At 33.8% G+C, this 13,128-nt stretch overlaps 1 protein-coding gene across 3 annotated transcripts; it reads left to right on the forward strand.

Annotated features, from left to right (window-relative positions):
• The first annotated feature begins 577 nt into the window (after nt 1-577).
• LOC112519508 (TBC1 domain family member 13-like) lies at nt 578-9,608 on the forward strand. 3 transcript variants are annotated; one of them, XM_025127662.1, is made up of 9 exons: nt 578-1,008; nt 1,294-1,386; nt 1,655-1,759; nt 2,544-2,696; nt 4,615-4,713; nt 4,855-4,983; nt 6,419-6,598; nt 7,385-7,501; nt 9,244-9,608. In XM_025127662.1, exons 1-9 carry the CDS (start codon nt 655-657, stop codon nt 9,406-9,408), a joined length of 1,395 nt encoding a protein of 464 aa, XP_024983430.1. In that variant the 5' UTR covers nt 578-654; the 3' UTR covers nt 9,409-9,608. The 3 variants fall into 3 exon arrangements, with proteins under 3 accessions (XP_024983430.1, XP_024983432.1, XP_024983431.1); XM_025127664.1 differs by having other exon boundaries at nt 7,452-7,501; nt 9,244-9,327; XM_025127663.1 differs by lacking the exon at nt 4,855-4,983.
• Nucleotides 9,609-13,128: the final 3,520 nt, after the last annotated feature.

Genomic DNA, 13,128 nt, shown 5'->3' on the forward strand with positions numbered 1-13,128 from the left:
ATTTAAAATGAGATGTTTATCCTGTATTTCATTGTGTTTATCTGCAGTTAGTTATATGAATTCAGATATGGGATGAAATCGGATAGGGATGAACGGGTTTAAGAGTTTTTAAGAGTTTAAGAGTTTAAGAGTTTTAAGAGTTTTTAAGAGTTTTAGCCAAATGCTTTATAATATAGTATAGATATATATACACACACAATATTATACATACATATAAAGATTCGTCGCCATAAATCACGCATTGAAAAACGTTATAGCCTTGTCGGGTCTCTTAAGACTTGAGGCTCGATTTCAATGTCACTCCACACCTCGTCTCACGCCATTTAAAACCTTGTGTAGAACCAACCTCTAAATATAAACAAATAATTAAAAAACATGATCTAAACAAGATGAGGACTAAGATAATTAGTCCTAACCATCAAATGAAACCGTGTCACGTGACCGGTGAAACCAAAGTGCAACAATCATGGTTTCGATCAGGAATTTGGCACGTGACCTGCTTCCACGAGGAAGACGATGGCACAAAGGACCCAGTCTCACATCTGTCACAAAATCAGAAGAAGAAGAAGAAGAAGCCACACACACACACACACGAAAACACCTCCAACTGTGTGAATCGAAACTTTAGCGAAGATCACGAAAAGATCGAAGAAGATGGTGAATAAACGAATTCCTGATTGGCTCAACAATTCCATGTGGTCTTCTTCCCCCACTAACTCTTCTCCACCGCCTAAATCTCAATCGTCGCCGCCTCAATCTCCGTCGCACGACGATCGCATCGCTAGTCACCCTTCCAAACCTCCCTCCGTTACTTCTTCGGATTCTTCTGTGAACGAACGGCGTGAATCGTTGCCGTCGCCTAGCTCAATGAGACCCGAATCCCCTTCTAAACCCGGTCCGGCTCCGAGGACGGAAGTTAGGGATCCGTTGGCTAGTAGCGGCAGTAGTGATAATGACGGTAGTTCTCCTGTTGAAGACGTTTCTCGACAGGCCCAGCTATTACAAGAGGTTAGAAATTGTTTACGAACAAAATCAGAGTAATTTTCTGCTTTTAACATCTGGAAAACATAACTCGTATATGTTTATTTGAGGCAAATACGATCATCTTGGGTTAAAGTTTGTTTTATTCTTGTTGAAATTTAATCGTGTGGATATTGTAATTTAAACGTCATAGTATTGAAATTGAGAACAAACAAGAGAATCAGTAGTGATAACTAAACCTAAACCTAAACCTAAACCATTTGTTGCTTGAGGTGTTAATTCAATTTATCTGCTTACTTCTGTGTAATGTAGCTTTCAAGGAAGATTATAAATATGGGAGAGCTGCAAAGACTTGCTTCACAGGGTATTCCGGATGGTGCTGGTCTTCGTTCTACTGTGTGGAAGGTTTGAGATGATATATGTTTTTGCTATGCCTATGAAATGATTGTCATTTTAGTGCAGAGATCTGTTAAAGACGATATTGTAAAAGGAGAATGGTGGATCTCATGAAAATGATATATGAGGCCATTCCATGTAGCTTCTTATATCTCTATCACCAATGTGTTGGGGATAACATGACTTTTTATTCTTTATGTTAGGGCATGACACAATTTTTTTCTTTACACTTAATATGGAATGGGAGGATTAATTTTTAGCCTGTTCATATTTTCAGCTGTTGTTAGCATATCTTCCCGTTGATAAGGGCCTTTGGTCATCAGAATTGGCTAGGAAGAGGTCTCAGTACAAGCTCTTTAAAGAGGATCTTTTGAAGAATCCAGTAAGTTTTAGTTAAATAGTACTGCTTGTAGAACTTCTAGTTCTAGGCCATAGATGAAACACCTAATGATTGCTTGATGTATTACGTGAAGACAAGCTGAGTTGAGCAATTGATGGGTAGTTGTCTGCTTACTATTTCATGTATTAATGATTTCTTCACATGTGAAGTTGTGACATCACTCATTTGCAACAACCTTAGAGATCCATTTCATATGGTTTCATCCTTAGTTCTTACATGCATGATGAGAAAATTATAAAGAAGATGCAAATACAAACAACTTTAAATATGATTATGGTTACTGTTCTATATTCCCCATAGGAATCAAACCTACAACAGCTAGGTCCTAAGGTATGCACTCATACCACTAGCGCTAAACCCCCTTTTTTACAGGCTCTTATTAATACTTTAGCTGATTGTGAGCACCTCTATATGTTGTTTGGGGTTGGGGTTGGGGTTGTTCAGTCATCATGTTATAACTAAGTAACTAACCTAATGATTAGAACAATGAACTCATTTGGGTGGTTGAATAACTTATCAGTGGGTAAGAATGGTATCCTATTCAAAATTTCTGTCTCTTGCATTCTCACATTACGTTTTTCTTTTTCTGTTCACCACATAAAAATAAAATCTTTTGTGTATCTATAATACATGTTCCAATTCGACGAGAGCAACAAATGAATACAAAACCAAATAAAGGGACTAGTCATAAAAGTTATATTTCCTTTTCAAATTTGTATTTATTTGCTCCGAATCTGGGATTCTGAATGTATCTGTGGCTAGTCAGTCAGAAGTCACGAGGGAATTGGAAGAGTCTACATCTTCTCAAAATGGTGAACGGACAAGGGATGGCGAAGGTTTGCTCTCAAGGTCAGAGATACCTGAGGGGGAGCATCCTCTGAGTCTAGGGAAAACAAGCATTTGGAATCAATTCTTTCAGGTATAATCTTCCACAACATATGTTTGATGGAATGATTTTTGTTTTCAATTGTTAGTGTAAGTCCTCTCTAAATCTTGTATATCAATGATGGCATCTTTCTAAAATTAAAAGAACTTGATTTATGCTGTTCTGATATAAGGTTCATTCTTTGATAGTATGAGAATGATAAAAAGGACCTAAATGCTTTTGCATACTGATGATATGTGAATCTTCTGTCTGCTATGATGTAATATGTATGGAAAACTTCTTCAGTCAGTAGACATTGTATGACTTCAGTCAAAAATAGGCATTTATGCCAACAATTTTTTGTCTAGAAACCATTTGTATTCTCCAAAACTTTGAGCATTCAGCTTATGATCTTGTTCGTATTCTATAAGTGAATATTAAGGTGCAAAGTGAAATCTCTATGACGGGAATGATGAGTTTTAGGAAAGGATAGGTTGGTAGATGGAGGACATCTTCGATTATGGAAAATTGTGTGGTATATATGTTTCATATGCTCTAGAATATGTTGATCTTCTTGTGCCACATTATAATGTTCAATTTATTTTGACGATATATCTCACATTGGTTGTGATTAAGATGAGAGTCCCTTTGTAAGTTTTTGGTAGTAGACTACTAAACCATGGTTTTAGGTGATTTGGAAGTTTGGTGCTATTTTCTGCTTTGGGCTTGAGTGTTACAAATGGTAGTAAACCAATTGTCCCTGAAGTTTTAGTGTATTCGACTTTTATATTCTTGTGGATAACAATTCTAGGATGGTTTGGGTTCCAGTGTAAGCGAAACGAGGCATCAAGAATTTTAGTGGGGGAATTTGTGACAATCACACATCTTTTGTGAGCATGATATGTAAGTCCCCTTAGAGCATCTCCAACAGGTTCTCCAAAACTTCTCCAACATGGAGAACCAAAGTTCAAAATCTCTAAAAAGAATTGCATTGAACTCCAACAGATTCTCCATCATCATTAATTATATTATTAAAATATGTCATACATTTAATTAAATATTATTTATCTCTCATAAACATTTCATTTTTAGGGTAATAAAAAACCATTTCTCTCTTAGGGTAATCATTTTTGGAGAGATCTCCAAATTTGGAGAAATTTACGCCATCTCTCCTACTTTCTCGATTTTGGAGAATCCGCTGGAGCAAAAAATTGCCCAAAATCCCCATTTTCTCCATTTTGGAGACTCTGTTGGAGATGCTCTTACAAATCTTCGATGGCGAACTACTAAAAGCTTCCTGCCATAGATTTGCGATTTGGGGATCATTGTGCCAATCTACTTTTTTGTGCTTGGGTGCTACACTTATGCTCTTCTTGTGGCATCCTCAATCTCATTTGTGAAAGAAGTTGTAAGTTTCTAATTAGACATGCATCAATCATCTCCTTTCTTTTCGGATGTGATCAAGAAAGAAGTTACCATACATTAGGTCTTCAATCCTAAAATCTTTTATTTGTAAATGCACAAGTTGCATTCAACTTGGGGTTGATTGAGTTGCCTTTTTCTCTTCCTCTTGCTAGCGATAACTAGAGCTACAGTTTTGATTCAAAAATGATATTATAGAGTTGTTATGAGAATATTTTCCAAGCTTAAAATTAAACCCTTTTACTTGGATGACATCACATGAAGTTTGAATTTTGCTTAATATTATGCTCCTTTTTTTTGTTAAAGAGAATTCTTTAACTAGTACTCCATAGTAGAAAGAATATGAAGATCCATGCTTGAATGCCTATCATCTTGTGAGAACCTTAGACTAGTAGACATTTGTTTGATGTGGGTTAAAAAGGATTTTAGCTGGCCTCAATCTTAACACTTCCCCTATTGGAATTTGGTTTCCCTAGTTTTTAATCCAATTCTTATATCCACAAGCATGCATTATGATTTGCCTAATGCTTATTACTTTGGCTAATTGTAGGACACTGAGATAATTGAACAGATAGACCGTGATGTGAAGCGCACTCATCCAGACATGCATTTTTTCTCTGGTGACTCTGCTTCTGCAAAAGCTAACCAGGTAACTGACCAAAGCTTTTTACACTAGTTGGGGCCTTGCTTACTGTTGTGTCTACCATCTTCAGCAGTGTGTACTTTCCCTCTTTGATCTTTAAACATGTGAAATGATGGAATCCTGAGTTAGATAGTCTCGTACTTTCAGGATGCTTTAAGAAATATACTGATTGTATATGCAAAGCTGAACCCGGGTATAAGATATGTGCAAGGGATGAATGAAATTTTGGCTCCCTTGTTCTATGTGTTCAAGAACGACCCTAACGAGGACTTTGTGGTAAGTGAATATGTAATTTGCCATTGTCAAATTCAAATTTCTTATGCTTATATGCAAGGTTATTTGTTACTGTAATTATTAAGGAGAAAATGCTCTCTTTTGATGGCATTTGACAAATTAAGCAACCAGAAGGCGTGTTCCAATATGTCAAGATGAATTTTTTTGGGACAAACTTTGAAGAAAACTTAGTTCTGTATGAGACTGAATGCCTTTAGCAAAGAAACAGTAGTTTAAGTAGTTTGACCCCCTATAAACTGAAGTCCAGTCCATGTAAGATTAGAAATGGAAAAAGGAAGCAAAAAGATACCATGACAAAGACCAAGTATGAAGACATCAAGAGCAGGCAACCCAGGGTTGGGTGATCGTGTAGCTTTTCTGTTTTCAACTTTAAGGCTTATTTATGCAAACATTAGAGCATCTCCAATGCAAGGTTCTTATAAGCAAAAAGTGTAACTTCTTACAAGAACCAACATTGTAGAGAGTTCTTATAAGAACCTCACTTTTTTTGTTCTTGTACAAGAACCTTGGTTCTTTCCTTGAAGTTGGTGTGAAGTGACAATTTGTAAGTTTTCTATATATTTTCTTAACCTTTATATCTAATATAATAATTTATACGTATATATTTAGTTAACTTATATTGTACATGGGACCCACAAAATCGGTTCTTATAAGACCTACCATTGTGGAGTTTTATGTAGGTTATTAATTTGTTGAGTTGGAAATGACTTGGCAAGAAAAAGTACAAAAAGTGGGTTCTTATAAAAACCTCCATTGGAGATGCTCTTAGCAAGCTTGTCTTTGAGATTGCTGAACTCACATGTAACCATGTCTATGGAAATTAGAAACTTATAATCGAGGATCTCCATTTTAATTTCTTCTTGGAGGATGATCCCATGATAAATGATGTCTTTCAAGTATGATGATGAGTGCTTAAAAAATACTCCCTCGGTCCCAAAATAAATGTCCACAATGAAAAAAGGCACACACTTTTAGAAATATGTTACTATTACACTTCATAAATTACTAAATAACAATTTTACCCTTAATAATAGAGGGAGTAATGAATTATCTCCATCTCATTGTCAAAGGTAGAATTGGAAAGTAGGCACTTACTTTTGAAAGTGCACACTTATTTTGGGACAACTAATATATAAATGTGGACACTTATTTTAAGATGGAGTAAGTACAAGCCACCATCACATCTCTTCTTTCCATTTGGCTCTCATCTTTTTACGTAATTCTAGTTTTCATGGCATCCACAGTGACATTTTATTGTGGCATCTTCAGATTGCATGCATCTTTAACTCATTTTGTTGTTTAGTTTGTATCTATTTTCTTATATTATTCTCATTTCGACTTCCATATGGTCGTGCAGTATCATGGTTCCTAGCTTTTAGCTTCGATATTTTTATTTCTACATATATTACTTGTGCAGGTGAATGCTGAAGCAGACACATTCTTCTGTTTTGTCGAGTTATTAAGTGGTTTTCGAGATAATTTCTGTAAGCAACTTGATAACAGTGTCGTTGGCATCCGTTCAACGATTTCAAAGATGTCACAACTCTTAAAAGAACATGATGAAGAGCTATGGCGACATCTTGAGCTCACAACAAAAGTAAGAAAATCTTATACGTCTTGGCCATTTAATGCTCCGTGAACCATCTTAAAATTACTTTTCCATTAGAAGTAACTGGCAAATTAGTATCTTGTTGACAATTTAAGCAAATGAAGGCCGTTTCAAATACAACCCACTGAAATCCTACAAACTGTACAAACCAATTTCAACCGTCCGTGTAGATTATCAAATCAATGTCAACGATGTGGATAAAGTCGGTTCTGAAATTTACTATCAACCTTATCTGCAACTGATTTGGTAACCGCCTAAAAATTTCAAAATACACAATCATGGGCTGAGATTGGTCTATATGGTGTGTAAAAGCATCTACAACAACTATGCTAAAATAGAGTAGACTTTGGAGTTCTTTTTGCTCCAACAACTATGCTGAAGTGTATGCTAAAATAAAGAAAAAAGGAGATAGAAGATAGAAATCTCTAAAATTAACATCGAGGAGAGAGAGATGTTATTTTAGTTGTTTACACCAATGATATTAAATGTGTCATAATTTTTTTAAAGTGTATTATTTGGGATGATGTATTTATAGTATTTTTTAATAATATAATTAATGTTGAAATTGCTAAAATAGAGTAACTGTTGGAATTGGATGTAAACTTTTTAGAGATTTTAATTTTAGATACTCTATTTTAGAAAAGTTATAGCATAGTTGTTGGAGATGCTCTAACATTTACGTGGTTTGTATTTGAAATCTCTTTTAAGTAAATGTTAGTCAGGAATCATGACCAATCTATATCCATGCTTGATTTTGTGCACTTATGATGACAGGTGAATCCACAGTTCTACGCTTTTAGATGGATCACACTCCTCTTGACCCAAGAATTCAATTTTGCAGACATTCTTCATATTTGGGATACTCTATTAAGCGACCAAGAAGGTCCTCAGGTGAGTCGATGCTCTCATTCTTGCATTGTGTTTGTTTTATCAAGTTGTATGAGGTAACTAGGGGTGTGTTAATGTTCTGCATCTCAAAAGATATCAATTAAGAGATGAAAATAAGTCGGCAAGAATGTCAGTGACTGGAACTGTTTGATCATTTGATCTTTCAACATTTCGGACCTTAGGAGCAAGTTCAAATGAGAACCGTAAATATTTTGAGAACTTGAGAACCAATTATTCTTGTTTAATTCATGATGAATGCCGTGATACACACACACACATACACAGAGAGAGAGAGAGAGAGAGTGAGAGATAGGAGGGGGTTTCATTTAGGAACCTTTCAAAATCTTAGGAACCCAAGAACCACCCTTTTTGTGAGTATTCATGATGAATGTCGTGACAAATATACATGATGAATAATACTCACAAAATAGGTGGTCCTTGGGTTCCTAAAAGTATTTAAGGTTTTCTAAATGAACCTGTCCCCATATATATAGGTCCAGGTTCAGGGAAAACTGCAAAAAGAATTGAAAATTTGTGGAACGTCCTGATAACTGTTCATTTGGGTGGTATGCACCTGGTGCATAACATATACACGTGCATAAAAACCAAAAAACAGCTTCAATTACTTGTATGCACTTGTGTATATTGTCCGGAAGAATGGTTACTATGGTGTTTCTCAGTTTTTCATTTTTTGGGGGTTTTTCCCATGAACCTCCCTCTCTCTCTCTCTCTCTCTCTCTTATATATATATATATATATATATGTATAAAGAGAAAAGGAGTTTCAAATGCAAACCATATAACTGTTACAAACCAAATATAGTCCCTTAATTTTGTTTATTTTGAAATCTAAAGGTGGCTGTTAAATAAGTTAAAGATGAGGTTGAGAGTAAATTTAGGAACTGATTGAATCTACATTGTCGATCATCTACACGGATGGTTGAGATTGGTTTGTAACAATTACATGGTTTGCATCTATACACGAATATAATGTATTTTCATCATGAATATATATATATATATATATATATATATTGAATCGGGGATTATGTCTCAACAATATATATATATATATATATATATATATATATATATATATATATGGAGAAAGAGAGAGAGTGTGTGTGTGTGTAAGTCAGGTTCATATGAGAACAACAACCAAATAAAAGAATAAAAAAACGGTCGAATCACATGTGATTTTACACTAAAATCACATGTGATACATCGCCCGCACACCTTTACATTGACCATTAGTGTAAAATTACATGTGATTTAACCGTTTTCATGTTCTTTCATTTAGCAAGTGTTCTCGTTTGAACCTCTCCCCCTCTCTCTACATATATATATATATATATATATATATATATATATATATTATATAGGGTCAAGTTCTAGGGAAAACAAAAAATGGAAAACTGAGGAACACCCTTGTAACTGTTTATCTGGATGGTATGCACATGTGCATAACATGCACACATGCATAAAAACCAAGAAACAACTTTAATTACTTGTATGCACTTGTGCATACTGTCCACATGAATGGTTACAGGATATTCCTCAGTTTTTCATTTTTTTAGGAGGTTTTCCCCTGGACCTCCCTCTCTCTCTATATATATGTGTGTGTGTGTATTCATGATGAAAATACATTATATTCGTGATAAATAATCTTCAAAATTTATTCATAATAATTGTGAAGCTGCATATGATATGTGACTTGTGGAATTTGAAAATACGTTGAAATTGCAGGAGACCTTGCTTAGGATATGTTGTGCGATGCTGATTCTCGTTAGGAGACGTTTGCTTGCTGGTGATTTCACAGCTAACCTTAAGTTACTACAAAGCTATCCATCGACAAATATCAGTCATTTGCTATATGTTGCCAACAAGCTACGTTCTCATTCAACTGCTTAACTTCTTATGTGTTAGTCTTTTGTATCGTCCAAATTAGTTAAATTTTTGCATAATTTGACGTCGTGATGTAAATCAGTGAGTCGGCAGGGGCATTTACGTACTTTACTACTAGATCGATATGCTTATTTAAGTTGGACAAGAGGAACTGTGAATTTGTATGTGGACAGACAAAATGTGTATGATTTTTATAGTTCCTTCCTACTTGTGGCCATCTCTATAAAAAGCTCTTGTGTTTTGGTTTTGCATGTAGATATATATGTTATTTGGTAATGGGGTTGGAGTTGTAATCTATACTATATTATAAAACATTTGGCGAAAACTCTAAAAAACCATTTTTTATGTATGAAATAATGTTTATTGATGCATATTACTTAAATTCAAGATTACAAGTAGATTATGTATATGTACAACTTATTAAAGCTTTATGTTTGAATTCGTGTAACTAAGTGCAGATAAACATAATCAAATAGAGGATAAACATCTCATTTTAAATATAAAAAATCTAAAATGTAATTAGATAATCAATGAATTCTAACAGAATACTTAATTATCATATTAAAAAAAAAAAAAATTTAAAACCAAAAACAAATTAGTTCGTTATTAAACTTCAATTAAATTATAATTAAAAATTGAATTAAAGAAATTACACAAAAACAAGAACTTTTAAATAGTTAATTTGATAATAATATCGATTATTTTTTTAAAATTTTTATAATATCTTCAAATTTATATTTATTTAAGAATAAAAACATTTTCTTTTTCTCAAAACCACATAAAATCGTATTAGAACATCGATAGACCCAAAATATAAAACAAAATATTAAAATCAAGATGTATCTCGCTGCATTGCGCGAGTACCTTTCTAGTATAATATAATATATAATAAATTTACGTAATATAATTTCTTTGGAAGAGTGTCTTAGGTTAGGCCTGGACTGATCCTGGTAAATTTTGACCGTAAGAAATCAGTCATGATAAACTCAGTGGTAACAATTGCTGTGTACGTCTGAAATCGAATCATGATGCGATATTTCATCACATCCTCTAGATTCTCTACCCCTACGCTACGACCCTTGTGGTTTACGTAAAATAATGTTGGTTATGGAAAATCGTACACGTTCCACATTAGGTGCTTTTACACTATACTCTAACCAAGAAGTAGAGAACTAGATGGGAGAACATTACGCATTACGGCCACCATCAGTTTCAAACGTAGGCCGATCCTGACATTTTATAGGTCTGAGATGTATGTAAAAACAGGGACTTCAATAAGTATGAAAACAGTAAGTGATTTTTATTATCAAATAATAATAATTTCTAAATTGATATTATCTTAACATATATTTTCAATACCCAACATCCCAAGACAATTAACAATTAGCCATCAAATAATCAATGGTTAACAATTAAGCCATCAATTAATATATAAAGTAACCAAAGGGACTTCGGCCTAGTGGTATCGTAGTCCTTGGCTTTCTAGGAGGTCAAGGGTTCAAACTTCACCAACGGTGAGGAGGGTGTATAAGTTTATTTGTTGCATTTGCCGTATATAAATATTATATATTTCAAAAAAAAAATTAATATACGAAGTATCCTAAGAATAGGAGTTAAGGTGAGAAGCGTAAAATCCCAACCTATAAATTGTGCTTCTTACAGTACTAAGGGGCCGTTTACTAAACACTTATCTGATAAGTGCTTATCGATGAAATTTAACACTATTATTAACTTACTGGGTAAGATTTTGGTCCACCAAAACGACATTGTATGCAACAATTTACCCGGTAAGCGTTTACCATGGTAAGAGTCGTTGATCTCACTTACCGGGTAAGACTTTTGGTCTTTGTCTTGCTCTTACCGGATAAGATTATTGGTCCTTACCATATCCAACGGGATGAGGTAGTGTGACTTGGTAAACACTTACTCAGGTAAGCATTTGGTAAACAGTCCCTAAATGTATTTATAGAAAATAAATTTTGTAATATGAAAAAAAAAATCAATGTTTATGGGGTCACTTGACCCCCTTCTCAAAGCCTTACTTGAGTCCATCGTTCAAATAAGAATACTTTTATTTTATAAAAATATGAGAACATTTTTTTTACTGTAGTTAATCATATGTGATATTAAATTAAATACGTACTAGACTTTTTATGATATCTGGTGTATTATCACATATGATAAATGTGTTTTCATGTTTTCATAAAATGAAAATATTTTTGTTTGAACCTCCATCTTTATCATTAATTGTTCAAATTATAATACTCATTCCGCCTCAAAATAAATGTCCACAATGAAAATCACACAATTTTGAGAATGTGTAACTATTACCATTTTTAATTAATCAAAAGACAAATTTACCCTCAAAGAAAATTCTTCATCTTATAATTAAGAGTAGAATGAGAAAGTAAATATTTACTTTTAAAAATGAACACTTATTTTTAGATAATATAAAATAAAAATATATTTTCGGACAGACGAAGTATTATGTTATTTTTGTATGAATTCATGTATAGTCTGATCGACTCGTAAGCATTGTTCTAAAACCATGGCGAATGCACACCGGAGCGAATTGTTTTCAATCCGTTATTGTGTTCTGACTTTTAGTTCTTCTTTAAGTTGTTACGAGATCTTGACGTAACATCTTTCGGAAGCGATATACAGACCACATGAAAAATTATGATAAATCAAAAACAGGTTTTTTTCAGTTCGAAAAAAAAAATTCAATTCCACACTGAAAGGTGGATGCTACATATGTTGGTTTGTTTAACTTGGGTTGTTTACTTGTGGCTTAATTAGGCTTATTGGTCTATCTGGCTTATTCGCACAGCTTATTTGGGTTGTTTACTTACGGATTATTCGCACAGAACATGACTTAATCGCACAGATAGAAATGGGGTGTCCCCATTCAGCCACAAAAATGACACTCTACCCCTTATTTAAAGCACCGCCTCCTTCCGATATGAGACACCTCATCTTCGACCTCTTTATGAATTTTTGTTTTGATGTCAAAATAATTAGTATTGTGGGGTAAATCGATCATTTATGTTATTCAGACCGTTGGTTCAGATAATAAAAAAAAAAGTAAACAACACTCATTTATCCAGACAGACAAATTTATCCTATCAGGACTTGATAAAAAATTTGGTAAACAGCCCCTTTGTAAACTTCACTTTTCATCTCTAACATTCGTCAATGTCGATGGATATCATCCTTAAATTTTAAAAACTCGGGTTTGGTCTCCCGTGTTTGTCATTTCATAACGGTTTTAAATCCTCCTCCCAACGCATGTCGACTTTTTTTGTTAACTGTAACTAAATGAGGGGTATGTTAGTAATTTTAAATGTTCTTCTAATTTTCTATTAAAATTTAAAGAGCAAATCATATATCATGGAAACCAGATATAAGATTACTTCTTGATTAAAATACCCCTCATCTAATTAGACCTAACGGAAAATTTTAATGAACGTTACAAAGAGGACCAAAACCGTTGTAAGATGATAAACATAAGGGACCAAATCCAAGTTTTTGAAGTTATTGAAATTGACAAACATTAAGGACCAAAAATAAGTTTACTCTATAAAAAATACAAACATAAAACGGCGATTGTTAACTAAGGGGCCGTTTACCAAATGCTTACTCGGGTAAGTGAACATCAAGTCACATTATCTTATCGAATGAATATGATATGAACCAAAAATCTTACCCAATAAGAACGAGACAAGT

The sequence above is a fragment of the Cynara cardunculus genome (assembly GCF_001531365.2).
Source record: "Cynara cardunculus var. scolymus isolate 2C chromosome LG 10, CcrdV1, whole genome shotgun sequence".
In the NCBI taxonomy this organism is placed as follows: domain Eukaryota; kingdom Viridiplantae; phylum Streptophyta; class Magnoliopsida; order Asterales; family Asteraceae; genus Cynara; species Cynara cardunculus.